General features: G+C 36.9%; 1 protein-coding gene across 1 annotated transcript in view; it reads right to left on the reverse strand.

Annotated features, from left to right (window-relative positions):
- FARSB (phenylalanyl-tRNA synthetase subunit beta) overlaps nucleotides 1-16,906 on the reverse strand; it is a 99,215-nt gene that overhangs the window by 53,747 nt on the left and 28,562 nt on the right. The window contains 5 exon segments of the mRNA XM_037850233.1: nucleotides 1,175-1,226; nucleotides 2,125-2,186; nucleotides 3,746-3,816; nucleotides 4,776-4,884; nucleotides 5,708-5,858. Coding sequence (XP_037706161.1) covers nucleotides 1,175-1,226; nucleotides 2,125-2,186; nucleotides 3,746-3,816; nucleotides 4,776-4,884; nucleotides 5,708-5,858 — 445 coding nt within the window.

Genomic DNA, 16,906 nt, shown 5'->3' on the forward strand with positions numbered 1-16,906 from the left:
TACTGATTCCACTGCCAAGAAGTAGACGTGAGCATCTACTACATCCAGCTGCCAGCCAGCCCTCCAGCTGACCACACAGTGACCCAAAGAACCATGAGATAAAGAAATGGTTGTTGGCTGAAGTCACTAAGTCTTGGGGTGATCTGATACACAACAGAAGCTAACTAATGCAATCACTAAAATGTAAATCAATTTTAAAAAACCAACCTAATAACTGCCCATAAAATTTCAGTTATGCTTTCTACAGTTATATATTTATTTTGGATTACAACTAATACTCTAGAATAAACTATGATGCTAAACTCTAATGTTTTCAGGAAGAGGGAGGTTTTGATCTTGGCAGGTTTTATGTACTTTAAAAGTTATATAAATAGTATAAATGAGGCTCTGATTCACTTCAGAAATGATAGAGGAATGGTGAAAAATCTAAAGAAAAAAGCTCAGTGAAGAATGGAATCATTGAATCAGAACCATAGCTAAATGACTGTGATACTGTTATGTTTTAGAATGGCTGTCTTTATATCAAGTCATCTTCAGGGAAAAAGCTCAGTCAATTAAAAATAATGCTGGTCTAGTTTTTTATTTACCAAGATCCCCTATCTTGATAATAACTGTGTTTACTTCTAAATTAGGCCTATTAATATATTTGAAATGATTTATCAGTTACAGTGATGGCCTTCAGCAACTGTTAATTCAAGTGTGAACACACTAATTAGGTCTGGAGGGCCGAGTATGTAATCTTAAAAGGGAAGAGACTATAAATTACCCAGTTAACTCATTAAAAAGTTAATAAATCAAAGGAATTATGGCTATATAATGTTGTGGTATAATGTAGTGTGTTGGGAGTTGAAATCAGAATGTCTGGGCTAGAAACCTAGCTCTACCACTTAAGAATAACAGGTAAGTTACTTAACATCTCAAGGTCTCAGGATCCCCATCTGGAAGAGGACATACAATAGCACCTGACCTCATATGGTTATTGTGAGCATTAAATGAGATAATCTTTGTAATGTACATGGTATAGTGTCTGGCATGTAGATGGCTGGCTGGCTGGATGGATAGATTAGATAAGACAGAAAGAATGAATACACGCCATCTTTAGATATTATTATTGTTATTATCATCATCATCACCACCACCATCATCATCATCAAGCCACTTTTAAAATACTTACTGGAAAGGTATATGATTTTCCATTAGGAAAAACTACCTCAGCTGCTTAAACCCTGGGTGATTAAAAAAAAAAAAAAAGCCAGACCAAAGCAGTCAGGAAAAGAAGGGCCATAATTCTAGAATATGTATGGCAAACAAATCTTTCACTTCATTTACAACTATAGCTCAACACATTCAATCTATTCACATTCCAACAATGCTGTTGGATTAATTCTTTCTATTACAATTATTACTCTATTCTACCTTCAGTGCTCCCATATCCCTTTAGGCCGCATGGCAATCCCTATTGGATCGTTGCCAGTACCAATATACACATTCCACACTTTACCAGGGTGGTGTGTTACACAACAAAAGCTAACTGATACAGCCACTGTAAAGCAAATCAGCTCAAAACACAAAAAAAACTGATACTGCTCATACCATTTTAGGCATGCTTCCTAAAGTTATATATTTATTTTGAATTATAATTAATATTCTAGAAAAAAACTGTGATGCTAGCACAGACTAAGGGCCATATGGTTTGTTAAATACTTTTTTAATTGAAAAAGATTATGCTTTGGAAAAAATACAGTAATATACTTGAGAAAGAGGACATATGCTTTGCTCATATATATGCTTTTCTACCTTTGTTTAACTGTTTACAAAAGTTTGCAAAAACTGTACCTTTTGCTGTTCCATTATCTTTACATTCTCAAATCCAATGATCCTTAAACACAGTTTAAATTTTTTTGTCCCCATGAGGCCTTCCCAAATTGCCTCAAAAACAGCCTTTACAAATAGCCATAACATCAGTGAAACTTTTTAAGGTACTTATTATTTTTACTTAATACATTATTTATGAATATGCCTTATCTCTCCAAGCAGATTATACGTTCTTTATATTTAGCACAGGGCCTTAGTACCTTGTCTTCAGAACAACAGACAATCAATAATGGTGTTGAATGAACTTACGTAAATTGATTCTCACAATATTCACTGAACATGGTGACAATAATATCCAGGACTATTTTTGCCTGCAAAGGAAAAAAAAAAACAAATATATGGTAATCTATAAATATACTCTCTTCACCCAGATGGAAATGAATGTTTAATATAGTTTAGTCCTCAAACACCTAAAAATGGACCTATATATATATATATATTCTATACAATCATCTACTTTCTCGGTCCCACCCCTGGTTTCACCAGTTTCAAAAGAGAGAAATGGTTAATAATGAAATAAATCTTATAAATGTCACAAGTCTCTGAAGTCAGCCTGCCTGAATCCTAACTCAATCCCTTACCAGCAGTGTGACTTTGGACAAGTTACTTATCCTCTTTGTACCTCCATTTCTGTTAAGTGGAGACAATACAAGTTCCTACTATGAGGATTAAATGCACTAATACACATGAAATACATAGAGCAGTGGCTGGCACTGAGTAAGGGCCATATAGGTTTGTTAAATAATTTTTTTTTTAAATAAAACATGCTTTGGAAAAATATATGGGGTATATGCTTTGCTTACATATGCTTTACTCTTATACACAGGCTTTAGGGAAGAAATTCAGTCTGTTCATACTTGAATGAATAATTTTTTAAAAATTTAAATAATAACAGCTGTATTACTCTGACAATACTTCTATTTAGGTTTGGAGGGCTGAGCATGTAATCTTAAAAGGGTTGAGACTACAAATTACCCAGTTAACTAATTAAAAAGTTAATAAATCATAGGAATTATGGCTGTATAATGTTGTGGTATAATGTAGTGTGTTGGGAGTTGAAATCAAAATATGGTGCATAATGTATGTACCATAATATGTACAGAATATGGCAAATATGGTACATAAAAGTTATAAACGAAATATCTTACAATAGTCTCCAACCCTCGAAGAGGTATGTGAATACCAATTATCTGCCCTACTTCTGTACTCCAGCCTCCTCCTGCCATTCAAGTTTAACTTTCTTAATTTGCTTAATTACGAGCCCACCCTATGCCTTACCTAGCACTTGTAAAGAAGTCATATGTGGTAGAAAAAAGCTTCCATAGAAATCCAATCTAATAAAGGTAGTGGCTAAAGGTAAGTGAACAATTAATATTCTCTATATTTTAGATATCTTCATGTGTATAAACCCTTTAACAATTTGCTAAACAAAACTTCTTTATAGCCAGTTTTTGTTTGTTTGTTTGTTTGTTTGTTTAAGGTTTACCAAGTTCACAAAAGTACCAAATTATTCAGCAACTAAATTAAGCCGACTAATACAAAAGAATTTGTTTGGTCTCATAAGAGCATTTATCCCATTCTCTGTTTTATATAGCAAACCTTCCTACTAGACTACAAGTTCCTTGAAGTCAAGAAATGTCACTCATTATTAAATTCTGGCACTGGAAAGATAGAAAGTGTTTTCTAAGTATTTGTTGAATGAATTAAAGTATCATAATCAAAGTACAAAATATCTATATCTTTCTAAATTTCTAAACTATGTTCCCACCTACAAAATGAATATATTTTAAAGTTTAGTCACATAGTTTTGGCCCAGAAGTAAAATCATTACTATCTGATAGTACAAAAACAGAATAAAACTTTTATTTACCTTAGTAAAGTCAGTTCCTGTACATTCAATAAATACATTTCTAGTCTTTATTGTTATTTTGGAATGATCCCCTGCAATGAAGGCAAAACAATAAATGACAACAAAAAAAAAATTCAGTTTCAGAAATATAAATGCACTAAAAACTTGACAAAACAGGAACTAAATTTTAAATTGGATGTAATATAAACTGACATCTCAGATGTTAATGGGATATACAAGTTTTATTTTAAGTACCCAGTGCAAATTAGAAAATAAGGATAAAATAATAACAAGGCTTTACTGAGTCATACAATGTGTCAGGTGCTATGTCAAGCACTTAACATAGGATGTCTCACTTAATCTTCACCACAACCTTATGATCCATTGCAGGCAAGGCAACTATGGTTCAGAGAGATTAAGCTACTTGACTATGATTATGAGTTAATAAGCAGCAAGGCTACGATTTAGTCTAGATCTGGCTACCTCCAAAGCCAGTGATCTTAACCACTGTAACTCCTAGAGTCCAAGATCTCAAGGAGGAGACAATACTCTTTTCCATTGTGTATCAGGCTAAACCTCCTCCTCACTTCCAGAAAGGTAAACATCTATGGCATAGACATCATTAAATTTTGCAAATATATTCAAGTTGTCTCATCAAAAAAGCCTTCAGAAAGAAGTTAAGAGAGCAATGTTTATAGCTTAACTATAAAACTGCAGGTAAGGCAGAGTTTGACTTTGATTTTAATCAGATTAATTGCCTGCTAAAACCAAAACATCAACACCCTTTGGAAGAATATAATAGAATCCAGAGACTGGCATAGGAAATTACAAATACATAAATTAAATGAGAATCAGCAGTGAAATGTTAGATCATCCATTTGATAAATGAATGATGAAAAGAATTTTCACAATCAAATCTACAGAAAGACCTGAGAGTCTCTGGTTAAGAATTATTTGATTTGATTCAGCCAAATCTATTGAAAATTCTATATAGAATGCCGAAGAATAAGAAGAAACAGCAAAAATTCATGATGATTACGAAAGAACTCACCATTGATGATAGGCGGCATTGAAATGATGACACCATTGCTATCATAAATTACCGGGTACAAGGGTTTATTCTCAATGATATGTAAATACTGTTTAAGGTGGTTGTCAGTCTAAAAAAAAAAAATAATTCAAACAAAATTAGTTTTTTACTTCTATCACTATAATTAGTTTACACACCTACCTAAAAAAAAAGGGAGGAAAGTCAGAAAAACAATAAAACAGTCCCAAATTACAGAAAGCTCCAAATTTATAAGATTTTCTGAGATATATTAATATCTCAACATCCCTATACAACCTTCTCTTCTACAGGAGAGAAATGAGGATTATACAATTGAGTTGTTTTTCAAGGGTAAAAACAGACTTGCACCAAAATGCCCAAGTCATCTCAAATAAAACACAAACCATCCAAGAACTATTTAAGTAAATACATAGGTAAATAGGCAGAAATGGCCTGCAAATCATTCGAAGGATAACAGTATGATAACAAATCATGATTTTTCCAAACATTCCTACAACTTATATTTATTTTATGGAATTTAAAGTGACTACTCGATTCATTTTCACTGTTGGGCTCTAAAATGCTAATAACGGGTGGCAGATACTTTGAAACAGAATTTCTCACATAAAACTAGCTAAATTTTGCTGTTCCATATACTTGCATGAGTTTTAAGTATACTCAAATTATGAAGATTACAATGTAGTATAGTCTACTTCTGTTGTTCTCATTCTAGATGACATTAAAATCATCAAGGAAGTTAAACAAATAATAATAAAACTATGTCCAGGTACCATCCTAGATCAAATGAATCAGTATCCTTGGGTTGGAATCCAGATACTGGTATTTTTAGAAAGCACTCATTATATTTGTGCATTGACTTTGGAAGAATTTCTTGATTTATGCACAGTTATTGCATAATATAAAAGACCATTTACCTTGTATATGTTCATCAGTTCACAGGCTGTATACTCCTTGGTCTTATTTAGAGGCTTGAATTTGATATCTGAAGGACGCTTTGCAGTGTAAGTAAATGGGCCTGACAGACTGTCCAAATCATGGGTTCCAATAGCAACCAATGTTCTTTTCCTAAATGTTAGATAGAGAGAGAGAGATTTGAATATTCCAAAGCAGAAATTCTGAAGATAACATAAGCTATATATGTTTTCAAAAATTATTTTTAGATACTTCTTTAAAACAGCATCTTTAGTAGAGCATAATGCCTCATCACAACCATTAAAAGTAATGAGACATTACAAAACTACTTAAAGCACAATATTCCAGTAGCTGAAATAAATTCCTTGCCACTATGCTCTCCCAAATATGATGTTACTAAGATATTTTTAAAGTCAGCATTCCCTTTACCTTCTTTTAATCTATTTCATCTTAGTAGTCTCAAGTAAACATAAATGTTTTCATTAAAACTGAATAAAGTATTGTGATGGTTGGGTTCATGTGTCAACTTGGCTAGGTGGCCTAGCTGTCTGGTCAAGCCGGCACTGGCCTGACGATTGCTGTGAGGATATTTGAGGCTGGTTCATAAACCAACGGGCTGGTTTGTAGGATCATCAGTCAATTGACTGCAGCTGACTCGATGACTCATCAAGGGGCGTGCTTCCATAGTGAGAGAATGCAATTGGCTGGATTTGGTCAGGGTGATCAGCTGGAGGCTTGTAAGCGAAGGGTTAGAGAATCTTCACTTCTTTTTCGGCTGCTCAGTGAAGCATTTCCTGGGGAGCTCATCGAAGTTGCCGGTTCGTTTCCCGAGGAGTTCGTCGGACATCTTCCTTGGAGTTGACAGCTTGTTGACGGCTCTGCAGAATTTGGACTCGTGCGCTCCCGCAGTTGCGTGAGTCATTTTTACAATTTGATAATCAGAGACATCTCTCATTGATTCTGTTTCCAAGGAGAACCCTAACTAATACAAGTATGAATAAGATTAGGATAAGATTCTAGACAAATATCTTTTGGCTTTTCTATATTTTCCTAAATTTTCTGTCACATAGCTGTATTACTTTAGTAATGGGAAAAAATATTTTAAGAGCTGTGAATTACATTTAAAGTTTAATTTAATACCTTAGGAAAGTTCAAAAGCTATTGATTTCATTTGTTCCACAACTTATTTGAAAAGCATTTAAGGTAATTTTAGTAACTTATAGTAACATACAAAGTAGGAGAGGAAGAAAGAGAAGTAGGGATTTAAAACAGAGCCATGGACAATGTTAATACTAAATTAAAATCTAAAGGCCTACATGGTTCATCATGGAGAGTAACAAATTTGGCTCTAAGCTTTATGAAAGCCAGTTAAAAAGAGAAACTCGATCAGAATTTATGGTGTTTAGATCTGTTAAAAATTTAGTTTTAACTGTATATATGCACATACATTTGAGTATTTGTATATACCCACATACACACAACAAACAGATAAAATGCATTAATAATCAAAGATTTTACTAAAGTCCATATTAAATGAACTAAGAAACTGTCCCCCAAAATTTGTAGGAAATGAATTTTGGTCAACCTCCAAGCTTGGTGAACTAGAACTTTAATTTAATAAATGTGATTGAATTGATTAGAATTGCTGACAAGCAAAAAGGAAGTGTTACTTTACTCAATGAGTTATATGCTTATGTAAGAAAATAACCCCAGAAATACCACAGGTTGAAATATAAATGGTTCAATAAAATTTAGATAAATTAGCAGTTGACAGATCCCATCAGTAAGAAAGTCCATGTTTTTCTTAGATATTAATATGGGTCCCTTAATCCTAAAACAGTACCATAAAATGTCTCTAAAATTTCCACTTCAAACCAATCATAAAAAAATCAATTCCAGATGAATCCAAGAGCTGAGCATTTTGAAACAAAACAAAACAAAACAGAGAAAACATACACACACATACACAAAGAACCCATAAAAAGTATTTGAAGAAAATACAGAACAAACTTAAAGCTGTGGCGTAGGAAACCACTTCTTATGTAAGACACAAAACACAGAAGCCTATAAATTTGACTATAGCTAAATAGAAAACCTTATATATCCAAAAGACTTCATAAAGTCAAAAAGTACAAAGGTTTACAACATATGTACACAAAAAGGATTGATATTCCAAATGTATAAAGAGCCTAAAAAATCAAAAAGAAAAAGATAATTCACCTGAAAAAAATTCACAGAAGAGGCCAATGAACATGTGGAAAGATGCTCAACCATAATAAAAAGCAGGGATATGAAAACTAAAAAACTAAAAATAATAATTAGAAATCAAGATTTTACCTATCAAATTGGCAAAAATTTAAAAGAATATTCAGAAATCTGGGTTCCAGTAATAGCAGAAAAGTTTGCTTGAACTAAGCATTCAGCAGGTAACAATTACAAATTTTGGAGAAGATATTAAAAAAAAAAAAACATTTGAAGGCACTGGAGAAGGACCAAAAGAAACAGGAGTGGAATCTACCCCTGAAAGACAAGAACTGCACTTAGGGAAATACAGGCATTTTGTTGGTTTTTGTGCACAGTTATGGTGGTCAGGATGCTGCAGCCTTTCAGTTTGAAATATATCAAAAAACAAAGTCTGAGGCTGGCAGAGTGACCTCAGAGTTAGGGAGGAAATTAAGGAAGTGAAGGTGCTCTGGAGTGGGTGAGCCCCAAAATGTGAAATCTGCCCAAATGCATGGCTAATGGCTAAGTTATACATATGTGAGACCCCAGGAATCTTGGCAAAAGAACAGCAGCTGAAAGTTAAAAGAATTGAGCAGAAAATTCAGCTGCTGCCAACTACAGAGGTGACAGTGTTTAGAGTCTGAGTCCAGCCAAGTTAACTCCTTACAAGAACAAAAACAACTCTTCAGAGAAACATAAAACCAAGAGACTCTTCTATAGTGTACTCTATGCAATCAAAATCAGGAGACAGGAGAAGAAAACAGAGAAGTGTGACTTATAGTCCAGATAAAACCGGTCAATAGAACCCAAACACTAAGATGATCCAGATTTTGAAATGATCACACAAGGATTTTAAGGTCACTATTACAAAATATGTTTAAGAACTTAAGAAAATATGGTCATAAGGAACAGATGAAGAAATGAGAAACTAAAAATGGAGCCATTAAAGAAACACATAGAGACAGAAAGTAGATTAGAGGTTACCAACGGCCAGAGGGAGGGAGAAATGGGGAGTTATTGCTTAACGGGTGCAGAGTTTGTGTTTGGGGGAATGAAAAGTTTTGATAATGGTTGGTGGTGATGGTAGCAAATATTGTAAATGTAATTAATGCCACTGAATTATAATCTTAAAAATGGTTAAAGTGGCAAATTTTGTGGTATTTATGTTACGACAATAATTATTTTTCAAAAAGTAACCAAATGGACTCTAGAAAGGAAAAATAAAATAATTGAAATTAGAAATTCACTGGACACTTTGACTTCCAGCCAAGATTGGAGTAACAGGGACCAGATTTAAGCTCTGGCTTAAAACAATCACAAAAGAGACGAAAAATATGAAACAATACATTTCATGACACTGGATGTCAGGCGATGAAGGGCAGCAGTCCTTGAGAAACAGGAAACAAATGAAGTGAGCCCTGCAACTGCCCTAGCTTACTGCATGGAGTGAGTTCCCAGGCTGCAGAGCAGGAAAAGGGGACCCACTTGGAGCCCAATGAACTCCTGAGTTGAAGAGACAGCACTGAGAGTCTGGGGAGACAAAGATGGCCAGAGTTCACTGGTCAGAGTAACAGAAAGAAGAGAGCTACACAGAGAGAGAACTGTGGAGAGCTGCAGAGTTGTTTCCCTCAAGAATTCAGCTGAGTATTAACCAGCACATGCATGTGAGGAAATTACCAGAGGCTGGGAAAGAACCACCTAAGGGATTTAGAGGGAACAGTGCTTGGAGCTCATTATTCATGGGGCAATGGATAGAGCAGACATAAGGGTCTTGCCTCAGTAGTGGGGACTAATTAGTCCTAGACAGAAAATAGATCGATCAATGAAATAGAAAATAGAGAGGGAAAATGGAAAGAGTCAAAGAAACCAAAAGCTCATTCTTTGAGATCAACAAAATGGATAAACCTCTAGCTACACTGATCAGAAGAAGAGACAAGACACAAGACTCAAAGAGGTGACATCATGACAGATAATAAAGAAACATTGTGAACAACTTTATGCCAACAAATGTGTAACTTAGATGAAATGGATATATTCCTTGTAATACAGAAACTTCTAAAGCTCACTCAAGAAGGGGTTAATTATGATTTACGGACAGGTGAAGTCTTTGGCTCACCAGAAGTAAAAGGATGTGCTCTATTTCACTCCTTAGAAAAGCTCATGATTTCCAGAAATATCAGATAAAGCAAAGTTAAAACTGAATTGAGGGAATGGCTTTTTACTTATATAAAAATAGATTCTTAAAATGAGGCATGTCCAAAACACTTCCCCACCTGGGTTTTACTGATATTCTCACAAACCTTGAGGACTAACAATTTAGTAGGATGAGCCCTCAATCTTGGGGCTTGCCTTTATGAAACTTGTTACTGTAAAGAAGAGTCTACTCCTACTTATAATTGTGCCCAAGAGTCTTCCGCAGAGAACCTCTTTGTTGCTCAGATGTGACCCTCTCTCTCTCTCTAAGCCCATGTGGCAGGTGAACTCACTGCCCTCCCCACTACGTGGGCCAGGGGTGGAAATTTTCCTGGGGTGGAAATCTCCTTGGCAACATGGGACATGACTCCCAGAGACAAGCCTGGACCTGGTATCACGGGATTGAGAAAATCTTCTTGACCAAAAGGGGGAAGCGAAATGAAACAAAGTTTCAGTGGCTGAGAGATTTCAAATGGAGTCGAGAGGTCACTCTGGAGGACATTCTTATGTGCTAAGTAGATATCTCTCTTTAGTTTTTAGTGCATTGGAATAGCTAGAAGGAAATACCTGAAACTGTCAAACTGCAACCCAGTAGCCTTGATTCTTAAAGATGACTGCATAACTACGTAGCTTACCTGGTGTGACTGTGTGATTTAGAAAACCTGGTGACTCACACTCCCTTTATCTCGTGTACAGACAGATGAGCAGAAAAATGGGGACAAAACTAAATGACAGAACCTAACATGGCAACTAGGCAAGACAGGGCAAAAAAACACCTCCATGAAAAATACTAGATAAAAGCCAGAAAGTGACCCAGAACACCAGTTCCAGCGATGCATCAGCCAGACAAGGTCTGCTAAATCCACAGGGAGCATGCATTTGGTGAAACCGGGAGTCTGCATTCTGAAACAAGTGAGTGAGCCAGCTGAAAGTCCAGCGGCCGCGTTGCAGTGTGGGGAAACTGGGTTGGCATTTGGAGACTGACTAGTTCTTTTTCAAAAAAAACCCAGGAGCGGCTGCGGGTAAGGCAGCAAGAACCGTGCAGTGAAGCGTGGCAAGAGCAGGCTGAGCCAACGCCTCGGTGTCTGGTGTGGAGGATAGCCCTTCCCACACCCGCTACTGATTGTCTCGGGGCCAGGGGAGCAGAAGGGAGCCAAACAGAGAAAGTAACCGCGCTCCTTGCAGCTATCTTCCCAGCAGGCTGGGGACGCTTCTGCCTGGGGCTGGACCCATAGCCCAGAGCCGCACCAAGGGTCCCAGTGTGACCGGGAGTGTTTTCCGCAGCACCGCGCACACACTACAATATCGGCCATGGACAGTGGCCTTTAGTGCACCCACAGCTAACTGTCCTGGAGCTGGGAAGTCGGAGCTGTGTGAAAAGGGGGAAATTAACACGCCCCATTCAGCCATATTTACACCAGGCTGGGAATGCCCCTGCATGGCCCGGTGGCCCAGGGCTTCCCTGGAGGGTCAGTTAGCACTTGTGACGTGGCACAGCCTTCCCTCAGCAGAGGTCCTGGAAGAGCACAGCTGAGAATGGGTACTCGCTCAGAAAGCCCAGGGACCCTATGCCACTACCAAGGACTTGTGGGTAAGCGGCAGAGACAATCTGTGGCAAGACTGAAATGAAGGCTTAGACTCTTGCAACAGCCTTAAATCTCTGGGAACACCAGGGAGGTTTGATTATTAAAGCTGCCCTGCCTCTCTAACCACTCAGACACATGCCCCACATTCAGGATGGACAGCACCAACAACACACCCAAACTTAGAGCACCAATTCAACCCCACAAGAATCAGATCCCCACACACCACAAAGACAAAAGTTGGGGAGAACTAACTTGAGGGGAATAGGTGACTCGTAGACGCCATCTGCTGGTTACCAAGCTGTAGACCTGACAAATTGAAGATTAGTATTTTTCATGTCCTGAAAGAACCCTATCAAATAAAGCAAATGCCAAGAGGCCAAAAACAACAGAAAGTTTTAAAGCATATGATAAAACCAGACGATATGGAGAACCCAAACACCCGAATCAAAAGATAGAAGAGACACAGTACTTGGTGCAATTAATCAAATTAGACAAACAACAAGAACATGGCACAGGATATAAAGGACATGAAGAAGAGCATGGCACAGGATATAAAGGACATAAAGAAGACACTGGAAGAGCATGAAGAAGAAATTACAAGAGTAAATAAAAAAATAGATGATCTTATGGAAATAAAAGAAACTGTTGGCCAGATTAAAAAGATTCAGGATACTCATAGTACAAGATTACAGGAAGCTGAAAGACGACTCAGCGTCCTCGAGGACCACAGAACAGAAAATGAAAGAACAAAAGAAAGAATGGGGAAAAAATCGAAAACAATCGAAATGGACCTCAGGGATATGAAAGACAAAATAAAACATCCAAATATAAGACTCATTGGTGTCCCAGAAGGGGAAAAGAAGGGTAAAGGTCTAGAAAGAGTATTCAAAGAAATTGTTGGGGAAAACTTCCCAAACCTTTTACACAATATAAATACACAAAGCATAAATGCCCAGCAAACTCCAAATAGAATAAATCCAAATAAACCCACTCCAAGACATATTCTGATCAGACTGTCAAATCTGAAGAGAAGGAGCAAGTTCTGAAAGCAGCAAGAGAAAAGCAATTCACCACATACAAAGGAAACAATATAAGACTAAGTAGTGACTACTCAGCGGCCACCGTGGAGGCGAGAAGGCAGTGGCATGACATATTTAAAATTCTGAGAGACACACCTGAAGTCCTGCAAAGTCACTTGCTTTAATTTAAAGCCCCAATTATTCAAAAGGATTGTGGTTACATTTTCTAGAGACTACTTATTTCACTCATTCGACAACTGGTTACTAAGTACCTACTATGTGGAAAACACAATAATATTTGAGATATCAAAATGAAAAGATAAAGTCTTTGTCCACAAGGAGCTTGTGGTCTAAAGCAGCTCTGTCCAATAAAAAAGAATGTGAGCCTCAATGTGAGCCATATGTACAACTTTAAATTTTCTAGTGACTACATAAAAAAGTAAAAAGAAACAGGTGAAATTATTTTTAATAAAAATATATTTTATTTAACCAAATCTGTCCAAATTATTATCATTTCAACAAGTTATCAATGTTAAAAGGATTATGAATATGGAATCTCTATATAATTTTCTTTTTCTTGGTTGCTGGGGTATTAGAATAGCCAGAGGGAGAGGAATGAAATGTGGAGCTGTAACCCATGGCACCCTTTGAAGTTTGTTCTATAGCTGCTTGTTGGACTGTATTTTGAAAGTTGTCCCTTTGTGTCTGTATGTTTTATTTCACAATGGGGAAAAAATTGAGCTTTGGTGCTGTAACTCACAACATTTTTGGAGATTTTCTATATAAATGCTTGTTGAATTGTACTTTTTTTTTTTTAGGTGTGCAAACAGCAACTTAATTTTATTTTTAAGTCAAAGAATGAGAAAGCAATTGGATTTTCCATGATGTGAAGGATTAAGCTTAATGCTCTTTTTTTTTTTTTAATCTTCATTTTATTGAGATATATTCACATACCATGCAGTCATACAAAACAAAACGTACTTTCGATTGTTTACAGTACCATTACATAGTGGTACATTCATCACCCAAATCAATCCCTGACACCTTCATTAGCACACACACAAAAATAACAAGAATAATAATTAGAGTGAAAAAGAGCAATTGAAGTAAAAAAGAACACTGGGTACCTTTGTCTCTTTGTTTCCTTCCCCTATTTTTCTACTCATCCATCCATAAACTAGACAAAGTGGAGTGTGGTCCTTACGGCTTTCCCAATCCCATTGTCACCCCTCATAAGCTACATTTTTATACAACTGTCTTCAAGATTCATGGGTTCTGGGTTGTAGTTTGATAGTTTCAGGTATCCACCACCAGCTACCCCAATTCTTTAGAACCTAAAAAGGGTTGTCTAAAGTGTGCATAAGAGTGCCCACCAGAGTGACCTCTCGGCTCCTTTTGGATTCTCTCTGCCACTGAAGCTTATTTCATTTCCTTTCACATCCCCCTTTTGGTCAAGAAGATGTTCTCCGTCCCACGATGCCAGGTCTACATTCCTCCCCGGGAGTCATATTCCACGTTGCCAGGGAGATTCACTCCCCTGGGTGTCTGATCCCACGTAGGGGGGAGGGCAGTGATTTCACCTTTCAAGTTGGCTTAGCTAGAGAGACAAGGCCACATCTGAGCAACAAAGAGGCATTCGGGAGGAGGCTCTTAGGCACAACCATAGGGAGTCCTAGCCTCTCCTTTGCAGCAACCGTCTTCCCAAGGGTAAAACCTGTGGTAGAGGGCTCAACCCATCAAACCACCAGTCCCCTATGTCTGTGGTCATGTTAGCAACCATGGAGGTGGGGTAGGCGAATACCCCTGCATTCTCCACAGGCTCCTCAACGGGGCACTACATCTTTTTTTTTTCCTTGTTTTTCTTTTTTCTTTTTTTTTTTTTTTTAACTTTCCCTTCTTTTTTAAATCAACTGTATGAAAAAAAAAGTTAAAAAGAAAACAAACATACAATAAAAGAACATTTCAAAGAGACCATAACAAGGGAGTAAGAAAAAGACAACTAACCTAAGATAACTGCTTAACTTCCAACATGTTCCTACTTTACCCCAAGAAAGTTACCTAATATAGCAACATTTCTGTGAACTTGCTCCTACTATATCCATCAGAAATTAACAGACCATAGTCATTCCTGGGCATCCCCAGAACGTTAAATAGCTTATCTGTTCTTCTTGGATTATTGTTCCCCCTTCCTTAATTGCTCTCTATTGCTAGTTTCCCTACATTCTACATTATAAACCATTTGTTTTACATTTTTCAAAGTTCACATTAGTGGTAGCATATAATATTTCTCTTTTTGTGCCTGGCTTATTTCGCTCAGCATTATGTCTTCAAGGTTCATCCATGTTGTCATATGTTTCACGAGATCGTTCCTTCTTACTGCCGCGTAGTATTCCATCGTGTGTATATACCACATTTTATTTATCCACTCATCTGTTGAAGGACATTTGGGTTGTTTCCATCTCTTGGCAATTGTGAATAATGCTGCTATGAACATTGGCATGCAGATATCTGTTCGTGTCACTGCTTTCCGACCTTCCGGGTATATACCGAGAAGTGCAATCGCTGGATCGAATGGTAACTCTATATCTAGTTTTCTAAGGAACTGCCAGACTGACTTCCAGAGTGGCTGAACCATTATACAGTCCCACCAACAATGAATAAGAGTTCCAATTACTCCACATCCCCTCCAGCATTTGTAGTTTCCTGTTTGTTTAATGACAGCCATTCTAACCAGTGTTAGATGGTATCTCATTGTGGTCTTAATTTGCATATCTCTAATAGTTAGTGAAGCTGAACATTTTTTCATGTGTTTCTTGGCCATTTGTATTTCCTCTTCAGAGAACTGTCTTTTCATATCTTTTGCCCATTTTATAATTGGGCCGACTGTACTATTGTCATTGAGTTGTAGGATTTCTTTATATATGCAAGATATCAGTCTTTTGTCAGATACATGGTTTCCAAAAATTTTTTCCCATTGAGTTGGCTGCCTCTTTACCTTTTTGAGAAATTCCTTTGAGGTGAAGAAACTTCTAAGCTTGAGGAGTTCCCATTTAACTATTTTCTCTTTTGTTGCTTGTGCTTTGGGTGTAAAGTCTAGGAAGTGGCCACCTAATACAAGGTCTTGAAGATGTTTTCCTACATTATCTTCTAGGAGTTTTATGGTACTTTTTTTATATTGAGATCTTTGGTCCATTTTGAGTTAATTTTTGTGTAGGGGGTGAGGTAGGGGTCCTCTTTCATTCTTTTGGATATGGATATGCAACTCTCCCAGCCCCATTTGTTGAAAAGACCATTATGACTCAGTTCAGTGACTTTGGGGGCCTTATCAAAGATCAGTCGGCCATAGATCTGAGGGTCTATCTCTGAATTCTCAATTCGATTCCATTGATCTATATGTTTATTTTTGTGCCAGTACCATGCTGTTTTGGCAACTGTGGCTTTATAATAAGCTTCAAAGTCAGGGAGTGTAAGTCCTCCCACTTCGTTTTTCTTTTTTAGAGTGTCTTTAGCAATTCGAGGCATCTTCCCTTTCCAAATAAATTTGATAACTAGCTTTTCCAAGTCTGCAAAGTAGGTTGTTGGAATTTTGATTGGGATTGCATTGAATCTGTAGATGAGTTGGGGTAGAATTGACATCTTAATGACATTTAGCCTTCCTATCCATGAACATGGAATATTTTTCCATCTTTTAAGGTCCCCTTCTATTTCTTTTAGTAGAGTTCTGTAGTTTTCTTTGTATAGGTCTTTTACATCTTTGGTTAGTTTATTCCTAGGTACTTGATTTTTTTTAGTTGCTATTGAAAATGGTATCTTTTTCTTGAGTGTCTCTTCAGTTTGTTCATTTCTAGCATATAGAAACATTACTGACTTACGTGCATTAACCTTGTATCCCGCTACTTTGCTAAATTTGTTTATTAGCTCTAGTAGCTGTATCGTCGATTTCTCAGGGTTTTCTAGATATAAGATCATTTCATCTGCAAACAATGAGAGTTTTACTTCTTCTTTTCCAATTTGGATGCCTTTTATTTCTTTGTCTTGCCGGATTGCCCTGGCTAGCACTTCCAGCACAATGTTGAATAACAGTGGTGACAGCGGGCATCCTTGTCTTGTTCCTGATCTTAGAGGGAAGGCTTTCAGTCTCTCACCATTGAGTACTATGCTGGCTGTGGGTTTTTCATAT

Source organism: Choloepus didactylus, chromosome 9 (assembly GCF_015220235.1).
Source record: "Choloepus didactylus isolate mChoDid1 chromosome 9, mChoDid1.pri, whole genome shotgun sequence".
NCBI classification, from domain to species: Eukaryota; Metazoa; Chordata; class Mammalia; order Pilosa; family Megalonychidae; genus Choloepus; species Choloepus didactylus.